This window comes from Squalius cephalus, assembly GCF_949319135.1.
Source record: "Squalius cephalus genome assembly, chromosome: 12".
NCBI classification, from domain to species: Eukaryota; Metazoa; Chordata; class Actinopteri; order Cypriniformes; family Leuciscidae; genus Squalius; species Squalius cephalus.
Genome location: NC_137133.1, coordinates 32,707,273 through 32,727,672, shown reverse-complemented (window position 1 = coordinate 32,727,672; position 20,400 = coordinate 32,707,273). Strand labels below are relative to the sequence as shown.

The 20,400-nt window shown below is 37.7% G+C and overlaps 1 protein-coding gene across 3 annotated transcripts in view; it reads left to right on the top strand.

Moving 5' to 3' along the window:
- klhl29 (kelch like family member 29) overlaps positions 1-20,400 on the top strand; it is a 281,635-nt gene that overhangs the window by 91,776 nt on the left and 169,459 nt on the right. For 2 of the 3 annotated variants that reach the window (XM_079888807.1, XM_079888806.1), the window contains one exon: positions 19,452-19,748. In XM_079888807.1, coding sequence (XP_079744933.1) covers positions 19,482-19,748 — 267 coding nt within the window. In that variant the 5' untranslated portion in view covers positions 19,452-19,481. Of the gene's footprint in view, positions 1-18,130; positions 18,153-19,451; positions 19,749-20,400 lie in introns of those variants that run through there. The other variant, XM_079888808.1, reaches the window with a different exon arrangement.

Below are 20,400 nucleotides of genomic sequence, written 5' to 3'. Positions count from 1 at the left end.
TTGCGGGTTTTACCCCTGTTGATTGTCATCTTTCTAATTTTTGCTAGATTTATAGTAAAACATTTACAACATAATTGCCAGTGACATTAAATAGTCTCTGAAAACAAGCCTTAAAATTAGCGAGACAAAAATACTCAAAAAATAAGAAAATTATTATTTGTATTTTTTTTTTTTTGCGGTGTACAGCTGAACAGAAGGAGATCAGACAATGGAAAGCTGACTCTATTACACATTGAAATCAGTTTTCAATGCACATTTGTATTATTAACAGAATGGTAATTTAATTGATCTTTGTTGGTGAAACTGAAATTCAGGCATAATCCAGGCATAATCCAGTCTGGTAAAATAGGTGACATTGTTTGGAGTTTTCGTTCATGTTAAATGTGTTCTCACCGACGATCCATTAGACCTCATAAAAATAGCTTGCTCTTTGACAAATTTTCCACTGGACTGAATAAAACCTCAAGAGGCTTGAGAGAGAGAGAGCTTTGGCGTCTGTATTTTACACCCGTCTCCTGCGACTGAGCTTTTACAGTTGGGTAATTTATCGTTTGCTATCAAATGTGGCCTGCTTCAGGCACCGCTGCGAAAGAGCGCTGTTTCACGTAAAACGCACAAAGACCACCGGCATCCTGAGTCGAGGGACCACCGTCACAACAGGCAGCGCCAGCAAACACTCGAAGCCTTCGCACGATAAATCAGTTCCTCATAAAAGGTGTTAAGTTTCCCCCATTTAACACTTTTATTTTTAAATGCTGCTGCGCATGATGAATTTGACTCTCGCCTAGATCGCCGCCAGTGCCCTTGCGGAGGTGACATGTCGTTTAGGCTGCTTTGCATGCTGGGTAGTGTTTGTGGGGGAAGAGGAGGTTGAAAGGCCACTGTAGAGTCCAGAGTTTGTAGCCTCTATTAGCATTGATTTCATATTCACTTCCAGCCATATTTAATACCATTTCAGCCTTTGCCTTCTTTTATTTATGAGCACGCAATACCGTCGGGACATCAATTATCCTTTCAACCGCAAAATTGACAGGAGAGGCAGACAACATAGTTTGGGAGACTTTGAAATCAGACCCTCCACACATTTGTAATGCTTGGCCATTATCACTGGTGTTTTCTGCCTTCATAAATATTTACAAGGAACTGAGGACAAAATACTGAGTTTCATCTGTTGAAATCCAGCCACTTTCCAGACAAATGAACAGGTCCTGAGTGTGACTGAAGCTTGAACACATGAGACAAGATTTAGAAACTTCTATGAGGTGTCGGTGAAATTGGAATTATCGGAAGAGGAATTTACTGAATTGCAGGACAAAGAAATTCATCACAGGTAATGCATTTAGGGAAATTAAGTTCATCCATCCATCCATCCATCCATCCATCCATCCATCCATCCATCCATCTATCTATCTATCTATCTAGTCTGTCTTTCCATCCATCCATCCATCCATCCATCCATCTATCTATCTATCTATCTATCTATCCATCCATCCATCCATCCATCCATCCATCCATCCATCCATCCATCCATCCATCCATCCATCCATCCATCCATCCATCCATCCATCCATCCATCCATCCATCCATCCATCCATCCATCCATCTGTCTATTTATCCGTCATATCCATCCTCCCGACGTCCGTCCGTCTGTCCATCACTCTGTTGTTTTATCTATCATTCTGCCTGTCGTTCTGTCTAACTGATAAACCTTCACACTTCAGGTCTTTTTAAAATTACTTCTCTTAGAAGTCATCATTCAGATTTATCTTTATAAACTCTTTTTTTTTTTCCCTGTTTTACAATACAGTGAACTCATTTTAAATCTACTTCCTTCCATGAGATTCAAATTGCAATTTTGCATTTGTTTTGCTATACCAATTCAAATTCAGAAAACTGATTTGGAATTCCAATAGCATTTTCAATTAAATTATGTATCCAGAATTATCTCACAAACTTGAAGTTCTGATTGGATTGAGACTACTTGGTAAGGCCCAGTCCCAAATGGAACACGTACATTTGTGGTCTTGCAGATTTACTGTGGCCGCTATGTTCATGTCACCGTGAAGAGCATGAGACCATATGTGTCCCAAGTGTCATTTGTGACCCTGGACCACAAAACCAATCACATGGGTACATTTTTGAACTTGAGATTTATACATATTCTGTAAGCTGAATAAATAAGCTTTCCATTGATGTATGGTTTGTTAGGATATGACAATATTTGGTCGAGATACAACTATTTGAAAATCTGGAATCTGAGGGTGCAAAAAAATCAAAACATTGAGAAAATCCCTTTTAAAGTTGTTCATTTATGTTTGCGATTGTGCTTCATTAACTCACAAAAATAAATGTTTTATATATTTACGGTAGACAATTTACAAAATATCTTCATGGAACATGATCTTGACTTAATATCCTAATGATTTTTGTCATAAAAGAAAAATTTATAGTTTTGACCCATACAACGTATTGTTGGCTATTGCCACAAATATACCCATGCGACTTGTGACTGGTTTTGTGATCCAGGGTCACATTTTAGGTTTCAGAAAGATCTTGGCCCACTCTGCTCTGTTGATGCAGAACCTCTACCCGACATTCAAAGCGTTACGTCATTAGAGTGTGGAGTCGGAGGAAGGCCACAAGTGCTTAGCATGCCATTTGGGACAGGGCCCAAGTCATGCCAAACCAAGTCAAATAGAACTGAGAGCAGAAAGCACATGAGCATAGTTTCAGCTTATAAATCTACTAGCTGGTGAGTAGTTTATTTAAAAGTTCACTCAGGGCCGTCATACCACTCCTTACTGCCCCACTGTTGAATTAGTTTGTTTTTACTGTGAATTATTGGTTTGAGACCTTGTGGGAAAAAAATGCTAATTTGCATTCTAGAGTGAATATTAAGTGGGCCGAACAGAATGTGAGTCATGATTCAAAGCGACTGATTTTAATTTCAGAAAGGAACCATTTGGCCTATAAATGGACGGACGCCAGGCAAGAGTGATGCTTCCGACCTTTGTAATGGGATTTTTGCCCCCTTGCGCGTTATGGCTGATCTCGTATTTTTCTGAGGATGTACTGTGGGTTTGATTCATTGCAACCCCATTAGATTTGACATGAGATTGGGGCAGACTGTTTGCATGGACGTGGCTACACCCAATTTGTATGAGGATGTGCACCGCTCGGCATCAGGACTCAAGCTGCTATCTGACAAAAATACCGCTCTGCGGCAGCCTCTGTCTTTTTGGATTTCGTTGAGATATGATGTGGCTTTTCTGCTTTTTTTCTGGCCATATTCCCCATATACCTGCTATCTGCTGTAATTGTGCACAGTTTTGGACCGGCTAAAGTCTGGAAGGCCATTGAGGAGATGGTACAGAGTAGAGGTCTGCACTCCCGCGGGAGTCCCGCGGGACCCGCGGGTTGCGACGCAAAACAGTGCGGCGCGGGACAAATTTTGAAAGGTCATTGCGGGCGCGGGCGGGATGATGGAGGTGCACTTGCGGGTGCGGGCGGGAGGGATGATACGCTGCACTCCCGCAAATTAAATATGAGTGTAAAGTAAAATATATAAATGATTAAAGTAGCGTACATAATTTGTAGTTTTGAGGGAGATTCTGTTTGGCAGCAATAAAAACGTTTTAAGCAGCCTAAACTTGTGGATGTTGTCCTTTGGAGTGCGGGCGGGGCCTAATCTCACGCACACTTGTTTAGAGACAATTCCTTCCCGCTGCTCCGTGTTCGAACTCGAAAGCTCAAAATAGACAGCAATAACATTCTAACATTATCTAATATATAATTATATATATTAGAAAGATAATAATATTACCTAATCGAATAAATGTTTTTTTTTTTTTTTTTTTTTGGTTACTGTTAGCCTACTAGTGAATATTATGCTGTTCGTAGGCCTAATATGGGACCGTTTCGTGTTTTGGTGATCACATTTTAAATGTTTAAATGGCCTGTAGTCTAGGATAAAAATGATCCGTTTAACAAATGTTCCTATGTGTGTAGGCCATGCCTAAGGCTGTTTTTATGTTACATGATAATTAAGCCTATTGAAATTTGGGCCGATTAATGTTTATCTTTGTTGGCGTTAGTTACTGTAAGGAATTATGTGCGCACGCATTTTTTTTCCAAGACCTTTCGTGAGACAGAATGTGAACATCCATCCTGCTGCCTGCCGTCTTGCGGGCATTTGCGGGCGGGAGCGGGACATAATATCACAGATGCGGGCGGGAGCGGGACTAAAAATGACAAATCTTTGCGGGAGCGGGCGGGAGCGGGACTGAACACTGCGGGAGCGGGCGGGAGCGGGACTGAACATTGTGTCCCGCGCAGGTCTCTAGTACAGAGTTCTTTAGAGTGTATTCACAGTTGGTTTGATTGTTATGTCCACAACAACAGAAGTCGATTCCACCCTTGCAGGTCTCTTTCCACATTGTTTTATTTGGGTCAGAACCACAGTTTCTTTGCTTTACTTTTTGCTCATGTTTTTTGACCAGTTTGGTTTTACTTACCAAGTGTAACACACAGAACAACAGTAGATGCAAACATCAAACACATTTTGCAGCGTCATTAGCAGTTCGCTTTTGCAAATTAGGCCATTTTTCTTTTTATTCAAATTGTAACAGCCGTTTTCCTTCTGAAGTGAACTCGGGCCAGATGTTTGACTAGGTCTGACTTAGACAGGGAGAGACCATGTAAAGTGACCAAGTATGTATGCATATCCAGGTATTTCTGGTCAAATCTAGTGTGGTAAATCTAGTGTTTAGTTCTTCCTTAAAAATGAGCTGAACGGTGAACAAATCTAAGCAAGTTGCATAAAGTTCACTTTAAAGTTTGCCAGATCAAGAAATTGCTTGTTTTTGTCAGAAATACACATTTATTCAGTTGTATGGTCTCTCTATGGTTGCCTTTCTTTATCCTGCAATCTCTGCCTTATCGCTTTTTGCATTAGATTTTAAATATATGCATTTGGCAGACGCTTTTATCCACAGCGACTTGCAGTGTATTCAAGGTTCTGTATATTTTATCAGCATGTCTGTTCCCTGGGACCCATGACCTTGGCTTTGCTAGCGCTTCTTCCACCTTTTCTTATCTGTTTATTTCTCACCATTTCTCTCTTGATGTCCATCACCTGGTTTCAGCCACAGGAGCTCATGTGGTCTGTGCCATCGGTGCCCAGCTGCAGGCCGAGAGCGAGGCCTGTGGGAAAGCAGACGTGCTCCTAAAATAAAGCTCTGTTTTTCTCTCTCACCTCCCCTTCACCACCGCAGAGAGCTACGCTTCACTTCATAATGCCTATCTTCCTCTGTTCATGTGTTCATTTAATTACACAGCCTTCAAAATGTACCACATAATATATCCCAGGATGCATTAGGAGCTCAGAGTGGGGCTAAATAGCGTGCACGCATTCATTCAGACGCACACACGCGCTCGATCTCTCTCTCGCTCACACTGTCAAGTCACATTCAAGTCTCCTCTGCTCATATGACAGCAAATATTCTACCAGCTGGGCCTTTTCATCCATTGACGAGTACAGTTTTTTCTGCGTCTCTTCACTTTTACCATCACAATAGCTGCTATTCTTTGGTACAGTGGCATGGCTGGAGAGATCTCCCTGGCAATTAATCTGAGCTTTCTCCTCCCTGCCTATACAGCACTCAAAAGCTTCTGTGCTCATAGAGATATTAACCGCTGAATGGAAGCGAGGAGCTTTTGCTGTTCATCTGTGTTTGTGTGAGAGCGGCAGTGTTGGGAAAGCTACTTTGAAGCTGTAGCTAGCCGAGTGACAAGCTGCTCATCAACATGAAATCAAAACACACCTTCTTAATGCATGTTCCAGGACTTTTTGTGCATGTTATTCCAAAAACATTTGTAATATTTCATCCAAATGACCTTTGGTTGCATTTTGGCTGTAAATGCATCCAAAGAATGACCTAACTAGATTTATGAGGGGACAAAAACCATTTGTTTTTCTGTGGGTGGTGATACTACAGGTGTTTTGTGTGGTTAATAGGTGGTTGCTCACCCTCGTTTTGTGCTTGCTTTAAAGTCCCCATGAAATCAAAATGGAAGGTTTTTGGTTTTTAGTATGAATATGTTAGTCTTACTGTTATCTATAAGCTAGTGTGCTCCAAAACAGTGGCAAAATTTGCATTTAGAAGATATAAGCATTCAAAACGTACAGTCTTACTTCTTTCAATATGGATCAAAGATTTTGATGACATCACTCTGCACTTCAGCTTCTCATCAGATTTTCGGTCCAATCACATGCTCTCTAGAATCTGATGCGTCTCGCTCCGTGTCCCCACACTATAAATAGACGCTGCGGCTAAAATCGGTCACTTGTTCACACATTTACTATTTTCTACATGGTGAATGGCACATAGTGCACTATATAGGGGATAGTGAACAATTCAGACAGTGTAAAAATGCTTTCCATTGGGGCGAGTGAAGTCTGGTTTCACGTTAGTATCACGCAAACCACCGCAGTGCACACACTGCTCCAGTCCAGAGACACGATACACAGAGCGGATCATATGCGCGAGTCGGCGGAGACCAGAAAACATATCGGACCCATTTGAATTCTGCACAGAATGCTCTATTTGAAAGCGATATGGAGGAGATTAGAGGAGAAACGGTTAGAGATTAGGAGGAAAATGTGGCTTTACCGAGCTCAACGGCTCTGGTCAAGCTGTGATATAAACGAGACGCTATTGGCTATTTAAAAAAGGGGAGGAGATGTTCGATAGGTCCCGCCCTGTCTTCCTGTTTCAGTGGAAATTATGTCAACACTGAATAATGGAGCGCTTTTCAAGGCACTTCAGTGGGCCTTTAACAACTGAAAGGCTGTGACAAAATAGTATGTAGTATGTCTCATTGCTTATAAAAACAATAGTGGAGCACTTACATTCTGAGTTTGAGATTTAGGCTTCAGTGTTTGTTCAAATTAGAATTCAGAAGAAAATGTGAGTTTTGATGCTACGGAAAAAGGATGTACAGAACCACACAGTTACAGGAACACTGCTGAATTCAAATAAATTGGTGAATCAATTGTTTTGAATCGGTGTTGCTTGTGTTATTTTGAAAACTGCAGTTAATGTAGTGCATGAAGTTCACACTTCACAGCTTTTAGTTAGTGATTCACCAGCACTGTGAATAGGTATTACAGATCAGTGTGTTTCTGCTCAACTAACTGAAGCAGACTGAACTGACTCTCGGTTGAGTCTGGTATGGCAGTTTTTTTTTTTTTTTTTTTTTTTTTTTAGAGCAGTTTTACATTTTAGAGTACATTTTCCATATTTATCAGGGATTCGGGCCATCACCGAGCAAACATTTTCAAGATGTGTTACTGCAGTCATTAGCTTTGTAACACACCGCTCTGGCAGTTGGGATCGAAAGTAATTTGGGAATCTGAAAGCATAAAGGTCTTTTTTATGTTGCTGGATCTACCGGTTGGGCGGCTTGTGCGGCCAGAGACTCTTTTGTTGTCGCTCATGAAAGATTTGTCTCAACGCAGAACAAATGTTTGCCTTGAAGTGACGACAAAGCTATTTAGAAGATAGAATAATGCTTTGTTTTCTCTCTCCCTCTCGCTCATATCAAGAATCACGATTCAGAAAGCATACTGACACTGCTATTAAAATGTTAAATATTAATATTAAAATATAAAATATAAAAATAAAAATAAAAGTTTTATATATATATATATATATATATATATATATATATATATATATATATATATATATAATCGTGTCTCGTGTCTATATATATTTATGAATAATATTTATATATATTATGGATGGGCGGTATAACCAAAATCTTATATCACAATATGAGTAATTTTATTTCGCAATAACGATATATATCACGGTTGTTTTTGCTTTAAATACGTTTTTTTATGATATCAAAATTTTTTTATACCATTGAAAATTCAGAATTCTTATCACCATTTTCAGTATCATTTAAAAAAATTATACTAGCCTAAAAATAACTCTCAAGCTTACTGAAGACAAGTAAACAGTGATAATGAAAGAACAAAGAAACCAAACTACTATAGAACAAAGACACGTATGAAATAGAGATGCACCGATTACAATTTTCTGGGCCGATTCCGATTTCCGATTTTTCATTAAGTTTGACCTGCCGATACCGATTTTAGCCGATTCCGATTTCATTTTTTCTAACCACTTTACAGCACACACAAATATTTATTTTATATCTTTTCTGTAATAGAACATTTTGCAATTTGCATAGTTCACACACATCTAAAGTGCAATGTTATGGAAGAACCATTTCCTTTTCACATTCAATATCCAATAATTTTTTTATATATGTATTTAGCAAACTAAACATCTGTATGAAAACAGGGAATGGCAATAAAATAATATATAAATAAAAAATAAAATAAATATAGCCTTGCAGTATAAAGATATTTCTCAAAGGCAAGCACACACACACACAGGCCTATTGCAATCACTTACAAACTGAATAATAAAACAAGTTTAAATGGGTACATTTTCTATAAATATTAGTCTTCGTTTTCTTTTCTGACATAGCCTACTCCAGTTCTTGTTAAAACACGCAAATTCTGTGCATTTTGGGCACTTTTTTGTGAAACCCTATTTAGGCTATTTTGTCCATCAAAAGTGTGCTTTCCCTTTAATTGAGCGTGAGCAGTGCAGCAAATAGACTCGGCGCCGAAACACGCGATTCACTGCTCGCGACGCTCCTGCCCGAATGCACTCATTGATTAACATGCACGCCGAAAAAAAATACGCGCTTGCGGTCTGATGAACGGACATAATTCACGAGGTTTTCTACATGTGTGTTCCGTGTGCACGTGTGATGCTGATGTTGCGCGATGTTAATCATGCGGCGCCCGAGTGCATTTGACCGGCATAAAATCGGCATTTGTCAGACTGACCGGCCAGTCGCCGGTCATGGCCGATCACGTGAAAATCGGCCAATTCCGGTCACCAGCCGATCAATCGGTGCATCTCTAGTATGAAATAGACCTACCTGGAAAACTTCAAGCACTAGAAATAAGAAATAATACATAAAATGTATAAAGTAATCAAATGTAAAATAGTCTACTCTGTAATTTACATATAGGCTACATTTATTCTTATAATTCTTATTCTTATTTTTTTGTTGTTTGATTAACATTAATAACGACAGCAGGTAAATTTGGATGCTGTCACTTTAAGACCGACTACACAGATCCATTATTCTCGCGCGTTTTCTTTCTCAACTGTTTACGTACACTCAAGACATAAATGACTGTGTTTATACTTGCAATGACATGGCCACTTTGTCAGATAGGTATATATATATATATATATATATATTTAACCGTTCAAGCCCAATTAGGCAAAAAGCATTCACAGGCTTTATGAGCAGCGGCTTTATCATATACTGAAATGAGTCGTCTTGTGCTGCTTATTGCACTTAAACGGTTTAAAATCACCTGTTTTTAAACTGCAATGCTTAAAAATGCATGCAAACGATAAGCTTTCGTGTCCGCGTAGCACAGCAACGTATGCTCACGTGACGTTGCATACTCCAAAATCTCTACCGGTTGACAAATTTCTACAGGTTAATCGTGTCTTACCAGTATACCACCCCAATGTATATGTATGTCATACTTGTAATATGAATGTCTCTTTATAGAGTCTGCATGTCTGTTTGTTTTCTTTGCATTGTCTCTGAATGTGTTCTGATGAGAGTTGGAGGTGATGACAGATTCTCACATCGGGGAGAAAGTTTGATCTCTTTGACTGCTGTTTGCAGATCTTTTCCTTAAATAAGTATGAGTTTGCATTTGCTCGTGGGAAGATGTCTGCAGAATTTCTTTTTGTTTTCTCTAGCAATTTAATTTGGTAGCATTCTTGCATCTAAAATATTTCGGAGAGATTTATAAATATGAATAAGGAATGTCATTTGCAGAGGTTTCAAAATACGCACCTCATTTTGTCTTGATGTGTTCCAATAACCGATGCTTGCCCTATTGCATGAGTCCTTTGAAAACACACAGCGTTTTGTATCATGAACAGGTTAAAAAAAAAAACAACAAAGCAAGAATTCTTGGGAGGCTTATATAAATTGTTTGGCTCAGAAATGCTCAGACCCAATGGAAAATTAAATGAGTTCTAATGCTGGCATGAACTTAATAGAGCATTACAGTTTAAATGAAGGGTTTGCCCAAAAATGAAACTTCTGAAACCAAACCCTAACGATAACTGTAAGTACATGTAGTTCTTTAATATAACTCAGTACTTATTTGAGTCAGTACAATGTAACTACGTCACCTTAAAATAAAGTGTAACAGACTTTTTTATTTAGGTAGAATCCAAATTGATATATTTTGCAGAATGTTGATTCACACTGACCAACTCCATAAAAGATAGAAATTCGAGTTACACTTTATTTTAAGGTGTCATTGTTACAGTGTAATTATATATTTAAGTACTGAGTAATATTAAGCAACTACATGTACTTACTATAGGGTTAGGGTAGGATTAGGATTTGGCTGAGGGTTAGTTGCATGTAATTATGCATGATTTACTGTTATTACTATGGTAAGTAAGTACATGTAACATATGAAACAAGAACACTGTAAAATAAAGTGTCACCGAAATTCGTAAGTAAATAAAAATTTTGGACCATTTTGGTTTTTGTAAATAGCGATGACGTGTTTTGTGGGCGGAGTCTTCCTGGTACATGAACATGACAGTTCTGTAGTAGTAGTCTATGGAAGCCACAGAATAAAAAAAAGGAAGTTGTGTGTTTATATCTGACAATTCTGAGTTTATATCTCACAATTCTGAGAAGAGAAATCATCGATATTATGACTTTTTTTCTCAGAAATGTGAGTTTATATCCTGCAATTCTGACTTTCTTAGTTATAAACTTTCAGTTCTGAGAGAATTTTTTATAGCTTTAAATATTTCATGCTACAACTGATCTGTTGTTTACATCAAATTCATGCTGTAATAGTAGGCTAATAATTGCAGAGTTGATCCGTCCAGCTTGTCCGTTTAATGGCTTGTAACCATAAACGTATGCATTTTTCACATCATGGCATCTTCCATCACGGTATTGTATAAAAATTGTCCCATCTTTTTTGGGGGTCCAATTCTCACATCCAAAGGCACAACAAGACATTTTTCTTCCTTATTCAGTTTTCCTCCGCTTGTTACCACTGTTTTTCTGTGCATGTGCAACATCAGTGACATAACTGTGATGTCTGCTCCCTTACTGCTCTATGGACTATATTCTTTATAGATTTGTATGTATTTATAGATGATAGTAAGTAAATGATGACTGTTTATGGGTGAACACTTTCTTTATCTATGGTAAACTCACTGTCTTCCACAGCCAGTATGTTAAAAGGCACCAATTAATAAACTTATTAATAATAAAAATCACACTAAGCTATTCTTCCACCAAGTAACTTGCAACAAATCAGTACACAACTGACGTGTGTGTGAATATCCACTATTTTACGACAACCTCTCACTTGGCTCATCCAATCACATTTTAGAGCCGGAACAATCAGTTTTATAATGCAGTTTATTTTTCCATATAGGATAATCTCTGAAATGCAGCTGTCCCCTGTGCCTTGGGAAGAGCTGAATATCTACATGTTCAATACTGATGCCAGTGTGTTACGCAACTGCAGACTGGGCCTGTTTACACATTCAGTCAATGTCAGAATTTGATGATTTTCAGGCCTGCGATCTTGGTGTGTATTAGTGTGTCTGTCAAACGTCACTTTGATTCATTTAGTTTATGGTGGGTGAGTAACCAGCACAAGACAAACCTCAGCACCAGTGTGGCTCACAGGAGATGATACAGGTTTAAACAAGGCCATTCTTTCTGTCTTTCACTATTTGGAAGTGGAATCTTGCTTGACAGGAAGTCAATAAAATGTATTGCACTTCTAACGTCGCGTAATGGGTCTCTTTAAAGTGTCAGGTGTTATTTTGATTAAAAGGACCCCGTCGGGTCATGAATATGTGCGTGAATCAATCCAAAGGGGATGTAAAAGCAGTCAGTCTACCTGTGCCCGCCCTGACCACTTCTGTTTGATTGACAATGGTTTTGTTTTGACTGTCAATTGATTAGAAATTAATCGAATTTTGTATGGCAATTAATTAATCACAGTTTATAAATAGATATTATGAAAGCAGCTTTAAAACTCCATTATAATATATGTCAATGTATATATATATATATATATGTGTGTGTGTGTGTGTGTGTGTGTGTGTGTGTGTGTATATATATATATATATATATATATATATATATATATATATATATATATATATATATATATATATATTTAGTGCTGGGCAACGTAATCGCATCCAAAATAAACGTTTGTGTTTACAATATATATATAGGCCTATATATATGTGTGTGTGTACTGTATATAATTATTTTGTATATAAATACACACATGCATGTATATATTTAAGAAAAAAATTGTTATTTCAGTAATTTCACTTAAATGACAATTAATAGGTAATTTTCATTGCCATTTAAGTGAAATTACTGAACTTAAATATACAAGCTTAATAAAAAAAAAAAAAATATATATATATATATTAAATACAGTAGACAGTTATATTGACACAAAAGATTTATATTTCAAATAAATGCAGTTATGAACTTTCTATTCACCAAAGAGTTGTTGATAAATTGTTGTATACACAATATATATATATATATATATATATATATATATATATATATATATATACTGTATATATTATATAACAGCTGTAGTCTTCATAAATGAAAGGAGGCAGGTGATGTTTTGCTGTGTTTATCCGGTGTGGACTTTTCTCTTTCTCCCTCCCTCTCGTTATTTCTCTGTTTTTGTATTGTACCGCATAGTTTATTTTCCCTCTCACGCTTCAATTAAGTTGCTCCTGCTCCATGGCCTTTCGAAGTTCTTCTAAAAATAGACATGCGGAGTGAATCTGTCAGAGATACAGTGTGAATGATCAGAATTGCCTACACCTCTGTTTTATTAGTGTATTTTTCTCTCTTTCTCTCTCCCTCCAAAGAGTAGCTTACCTCAGCTTGAGACGGGGAATTAAAGATAGTGTTCATCAACCGCCCCTGGCTGTTTCTGTGGGCCGCTGACGGGCTCTGCGATTATTTAAAATTCACTCACAGTGCCGTGTGTTGTCCTGGCGTATAGCTGGCAGTGGTGAATCACGAGCGTGTGTGTTTCAGTAAATCTTTTGCTGGGTTTTTAACGTGTAGCTCTTGTTTGGGTTTTTAGCTCGCGGGATGCACAATGCACAGGATTCATCAAGCTGCGGCTCCAGTAGTGCGAGTCTGTTGAAGAACAGCGTTGGCTCCAGTCGTCAGGATTCTGGGCTTTGAAGGGAGCGGTTTCGAGGGTTTCTTTTCCTAAAAAACTGTAGCGCTCTGTGCTTCCCTTTCACAATCCCTCAGCATCTGTGTGAGAGAGAGAGAGAGAGAGAGATGACAGGAGCAGCACTGACAGAGCCGGAGTGTCAAGTATTGAGGTTCTGCCCGTCTGTCTCTCTCTCACTGCCTGCTTCACTGTCTTACTCCTTTGTTGTCTGTCTCACTCTCTCATGCCTGTTTTATTCTCTCAGTGCCTGTCTCACTCAAATATTGTCTCTGTCACTCTCAACAGTCTGACTTTCTCTCTCTCTCTCTCTCTCTCTCTCTCTCTCTCAGTCTGCCTGTCTGTTGTATCACCTGTCTCACTTTTTCTATCTTTCTTGGCCATGGGAATCGTAAAGTTTTTTTTAAAGACTCCGGGTTCCTTAATGGTTCGATGAACAGTATTTTAGTACTATTCTTTTTCTTTTATGAATGTAAAAAACAAATACATTTTTTAAGCCTATTTACACTTACAAAAATGACTTTTTGATTAATAATCAGCCTTTATTGTACATATTTATTGTATATTAACCAACTCATTCGATTAGTTCATTCAAGTCAGACTTTACTGATTGTAGGCTGTTGTATGTTTTTTTTTTTTTTTTAATATTCACTGAAAATCAAATCACCTTTGTCGTCACATTAAAGTCATTTAGTTGGGAATCGTTTGTATGTACTGATGGTATTGTATGTTTTTAATTCCCAGAAAATGACTCAAGTAATTTTTTTTCTGTAATTGGACTGCACTGGTTTCACTGTGTTTTCTGTGAGTTCACGAAAAGAGCCGACTCATTAGAGTCATATATTTTTGAATCAAACTACATTAATCGTGGTGTATGCATTTTTGATTCACTGAAAAGAACCGACTCAGAGTCATTCATTTAGGAATCAGGCTACATTAATCCTGCTTGATGTGTTTGATTCACATAAAATAACGTTCGTTCTGTAACTGGACTGCACTGGTTTCGTTTCTGTTTGCTCGCTGAAAAGAACCGACTTGTCAGAGTCATTCGTTTTAGATTCAGACCACTGATATCCACTGATTGTGTATGTTTTGTCTTCTCACTGCTCTTTCTCACTCTCTCGCTGCCTGACTCACACTTCATACATTCCTCTCTCTCTCTCTCTCTCTCTCTCCCCCCATGGCCCGTCTCACTTTCTCTCTCCTCATCCTTTCCATCACTCTGTCTTTGATTCAATCTTGATCTGGCGAGTACCTGACTTTCTGCATGTGTTTTGCGTTTGAACAACTTTAAGAGTTTTATTTTGTGTTAATTAGTCCCATTGCTGCTTTAGTGTTTTATTTAGTATTTTTATTTTATTTTACACATTCATATACTGTTCAGTACTGACATCCCCTCTTCTGTTTCTCTCTTTTTTCCTTCATTCTTTCACTAATGGCATTCACGCTTGCAGCTGAACGTCGCTTCTAATGCGCTCACCTCGGTCCAAAAAAAGAATACACTCGCCTGTCTTGTTCTGCCTCCATCACCCCATTAAAAGCATTACATGTTTACAATTGAAATTTCAGTCAATTCTATATTGGCTGCTCTTCTTTACATCTCTCTCTCTCTCTCTTATATTAACTGGATTTCTATTACCTTAATTCAAATGTGTTTACGAAACTACGAAACATAGGATTAAAACCACTGGCGCACTGTAGGGCTGCTCGATATATCGAAATATCTCAAATGTAACAGTATATTGGATCCGTGCAGCTCTTAAAGTGACGGCAGCCTAATAACCCTGCGTCTGTCTGTGTGCTTGATGTTAATCAAACAACAATAGACAAAGAGAAAATTACTCATTGCTCTTGACTATAACTTTTGTAGCTTTAATAAGAATTAGTATATATTTAATTCATTTGATTTGATGTCAAAGCTGGGGTTTCAGGGTTTTCTATTACTCACAGCATTATGAGCCAATTATATTATGGTTAAGTTTACACAGAGGACAGTGGATCAACAGCGGATCACATGTGAATGTTGATGTGCACAATTGACTGAAAAATAAGCCAGAGCTGCTGTAGTTTGTCAGTGTTAATGGTTTTTCAGGGTCAACTGCTTTATTGTGATCTGAATTAAATGGTTTGCTGATAAAATGCCAATCTCAACTGCTGTATCCCATCAGATTTACCCTACATGATTGATAGAAATCTAGGAAGATAGTATTCATATTCATAAAAAAGTATTTTTTATCACAGATAAGATGCAATAAAAAAGGAAAAAAATATTAAATAGATGGCTAATTTGGACAAAATAACTTACAATATGTCCATCAGCAATGCACTACACCTCAGATAAGATGTCACAGCTCCCAATATTTGCAGTGATTCAAAGCAAAAGCTGATACTAATTTTTCTGTTCTGCTTTTAAGTGCATTGCATGTAGAGAATATGGCATGGCAATGCACAGATATGATCTACATGTGTCTAGTGTGAATCTACAGTGTTAGAGGCGTCTATATAACAGTGCCAATCTGTTATAAGCCATGAATAATTAATGTGCTGTTTTAGCCTGCAACGCAATTATGGCGGTGGTGTCATTAGTGGGTACTGTTCTCCATTTGTGTGTGCTTATATATTTGTGTGACCTCCTGGGAAAACTAGGGTGCTGCTGGAGGAGGTGTTAGTGAGGCCAGTAGGGGGCGCTCACCCTGTGGTCTGTGTGGGTCCTAACGCCCCAGTATAGTGATGGAGACACTATACTGTCAAAGAGCACCGTCCTTCGGATGAGATGTTAAACCGAGGTCCTGACTCTCTGTGGTCATTAAAAATCCCAGGATGTCCTTCAGAAAAAGAGTAGGGGTTTAACCCCGGCATCCTGGCCAAAATTGCCCATTGGCCTCTGTCCATCATGGCCTCCTAATAATCCGCATATACTGACTGTCTTCATCACTCTGTCTCCTCTCCACCGATAAGCTGGTGTGTGGTGGGCGTTCTGGTGCAATATGGCTGCCGTCGCATCATCCTGGTGGGGGTTGAGGAGATTCCCCCTTCCATATGTAAAAGCGCTTTGAGTACCTAGAAAAGCGCTATATAAATGTAACGCTTTACTATAATTACAATTTTTTTATGATTTAGTTTAGTGCAATTAAAAGGGATGGATTCAAGATCTCATTTGCTGTAGAAATGCAGTCATGTGTTGTTAATAATGGGCTGCTCTCTGTCACCAGACCAGTGTTATTTCTGGAATTGTTCTTTAATTATTATTATTTTTATTTTTTTGCAGCATCTTATATCTATTGAATCATGGGAAATATACAGACACAGCCTAACAAGAAGAATAGAGTGGCTTTGACAACTAAAGCATATTATATATATATATATATATTAGGGCTGTCAAACGATTAATCGCGATTAATCGCATCCAAAATAAAAGTTTGTGTTTACATAATATATGTGTGTATGGAGTATAATTATTTTCTATATATAAATACACACACATGCATATATATTTAAGAAAAATGTGTTATTTATATATAAAATATTTATATATAATATAAATTATATATAATATAAATATATCATACACAGTATATACATGCAAATATTTCTTAAATATATACATGCATGTGTGTGTATTTATATATAGAAAATAATTATACACTGTACACACACATATATTATGTAAAAACAAACTTTTATTTTGGATGCGATTAATCGCGATTAATCGTTTGACAGCCCTAATAAATAAATATATAGTGTGCATGTTAGGAGGATGTTTGACTTGTTTTTATGCGTTCTGCGGCAGAAGAGATGATGGTGATATGTATATATAGAATCTATATACAATGTACACCATTTAAAGTAACATTTAAAATGTTTATATGCATGTGTGTGTATATATATATAAAATGATTAAATATTGATTTCAGAATATATGATCAACATCTGTAAATTTGTAGTTTTATGATTCCAGTATTATCGGTTTTAATTCGATTATGCTGTTTGCAATGGTTCATGGGATTGTATTTTTGTCCGATTTTAAATACTTTTTTTCTTTTGCAATCAAAGTTTGTAATGTTATGATTCACCTCATAGCCGATTGTCTTGGTTCACTGCTTATAACGCTTTAACAAAGGCTTCCTGACAATCCCTATGGGAGAAATGAATGGGAAAAACACTTCCGGGACCAACGCCACTGAAAAAGTGGGCTTGCACTTTTGCACTATTTAGTTTTTACTTTTTTGTATAAGTAGTTAGTTTTTATTTACTTATATGTAGTCACAGCTTCTTGTTTTAATTGAAAATATGCTAAATCTGTGATCGTCAAGTCATTTCACCTCGTGACAATTGTTTTGTTAATGGCTAATTAGAATTTTTTCCATTCCTCACGATTCCCTTCCATATTGATAAGCTAATATTAATAGACGTCTATATATTTCATGATCACTTCTAGCTCATGCTGTGTAGTCTACTCTTTTTGGTTGAAAGCCACAACACTGAACAACAGTCCCGGTAAACCTCATTCCACACTTCTGTCTTGTTTAGCTGACTCCAATATAAAACAGCGAGCCAAGGCACAATAAATCCTGAATTTGTTGCAGAACAGCAGAACGGCCAAAAGTGGCTTATTTTACTAACAGCTTAATCTGTTCCCACACATACACAGAGAGAAACGAATAACGCCACTCCCAACCTCAGGTCTCCAGAGTTATTACATGAGGATGTGTGTAGAGGATGACGACAAGATAAAGAAGATGAGACGGAAAATGAGGTTAGCACAGTCTCTAACGCAGCGCTAAAGCCAAACCGCTGCTGGTTCATTGTTTTCTCATATCGTGTCCTGCACAGCTATCAGCAATAAAGCTCAATAAAACTGCTGATTAGATTAATTAAAATCATGAGGCCTTGGAGCTGTACAAGTTTACTCATTAAAAACACTAAGGATGGTTGGACGGATCTCTTAACCATCTGGAAGAGTTTTCCTGTAAACTTGTGTTTTTCCTTGTGGGTCTTGTAAATAAACACTCATTTTTCCTCTTATGAAAGCTGGCAGAGTGTGGATTATAATAAGTAGATGGGCTATTTTTCATGTGTGAAAACAAAGAAGCCGTGTGCATGTGCTTGATCATATGCGAACACGTTTGTCTGTATTAAAGGCTCACATATGTTATTTTTAGTTATGCTGCAACAGAAGGATAGTCATCATTTTTGTACAAAATGTTTGAAATAGTTTTTTTTACAAAAAAATGTAAGTGGTTTAGGATCAGTTTTCTCTTTATCTTTTAATAGGTTATCATAGTTTGAAACAATACGTATTTTAAGAGTGATAGAATTTTTTTTCTTATTATTAAAATGTATTTATTTGTTTGTTCATTCATTCATTTAATCAATAATTTTTTTTAAATTTAGTCTTTATTTACTTTTATTTGTTAGGTTGTTTATTTTATTAAATTAGTATTTATTTGTTTATTTATTAAATTAATTAATATAATGTTTTTATTTTAATTCAAATTTATTTATTTAATTGGAATCTTATTTTCTCAAGTAATTAAAATGTTTTTTTATTTAGTTTTTATTTACCCGTATTTGTTAGGTTATTTTATTATTTTTATATTCTTATTTATTTGTTTATTTATTTAACGAATTAAGCTAATTAATTTAATTTCAGTTTTTTTTTTTTTAATTCTAGTTTATTTAATTGGAATGTTTTATTTAGTTTTATTTGTTGAAAAATGTAAAGTAAAAAAACAAAACAATCTTTCTTTAGTCAGTCTGAAAAGTGACCAAAGATGTCTTCAACCGTTTGTCCGAACACAAAGGAGCTGCACTCAGTCATATGCCAGCAGCACTCATATCAGTACTAAATGCTCATGTGTTATTTTTTACACGCAGCTGAAGCGGTGCCATTTTTAACTACTGTCTTGCAGATACTGAGATGTTTGCTGCAAGTTTTGTTGTGTTGCGCGTCAAACCTGCCAAGAAGCTCGATTTGTTTGGTGCATTCTATTTCTATCTGTGTTTTGACAGGGTATAATCAATGCTATCGCTCTCTTTGTGTTCTCTGTTGCAGACAGCGCCACGTATCCTCTAAGTGGAAGTGATGTCACGACACCACCACCGCTTTGAGAGAGACTACCGAGGCCCCTGGGATCGTCGTGACCGAACCAGCGGCCTTCACAATGGTGTGGGCAACAGCACCTGCTCCCCTCCCGTGGCCAACGGCAACAACCGTCCGGGACTCCTCCCACTCCCGGTCATCCCGTCCCTCCTGCCCACCCCCGTGACCATCGCCGTGACGACGGCCAGCAACGACCTCGCCGCCAAGCGTTCGGGACCCCCTTCATCCGCCACGGCACCTGTTGTGAAGGTATACGCTGCAAACGAGGGGGCAAATTCCGCATCCAAATCACTTGCATTTCCATTTCGCTCACGCTGCCAGATTGCTTCATTTGGTCCCAGCTCTTCTTCTCCTCGCTAATTTTCTCTTTCATTATGCAAATGAGAAACTCTGAGCAATGGGCCGAATTAAGCTAGAGCCCGTGGCTCTGTCAAGTCTGTTGTGGGCAAGAAATAAAAGGCGTCAGCTTGCTATTTGAGTCGAGATGAATGCCATTCTGGAGAATTAGTTCAAGGAACGAGAAAAGCATGAACTGTTGTTTCACTCTTCATGGCGTTTAATCAGATTAGCTTCTGTTTCACTTAGATTTCATGCATAAAGACAGTTTACTAGATACTTGCCATGCGGCTGTTGCAGCCCACGCTCTGATAATGACATGATTGACGTGACCTTTGTTCGTCTTCGCCAAGACCCACAAAACGTGCACATTTTGAAAGTACTGTTCACTTGACGTCACAGAGTCTTTCGTTAATGGCTAATAAGGGATGTTTGCTGTGGTGTACGGCACTTTTGGATTAGTATAGTGAGTCGCTGGAGGTGTGCGCACTAGTTTTCAGGGTAATTTCTCTTGGTTTCAGTCAGTAGAGTCTCCCAGCAGATGGGCTTGCCAGCTTTTCTCTAC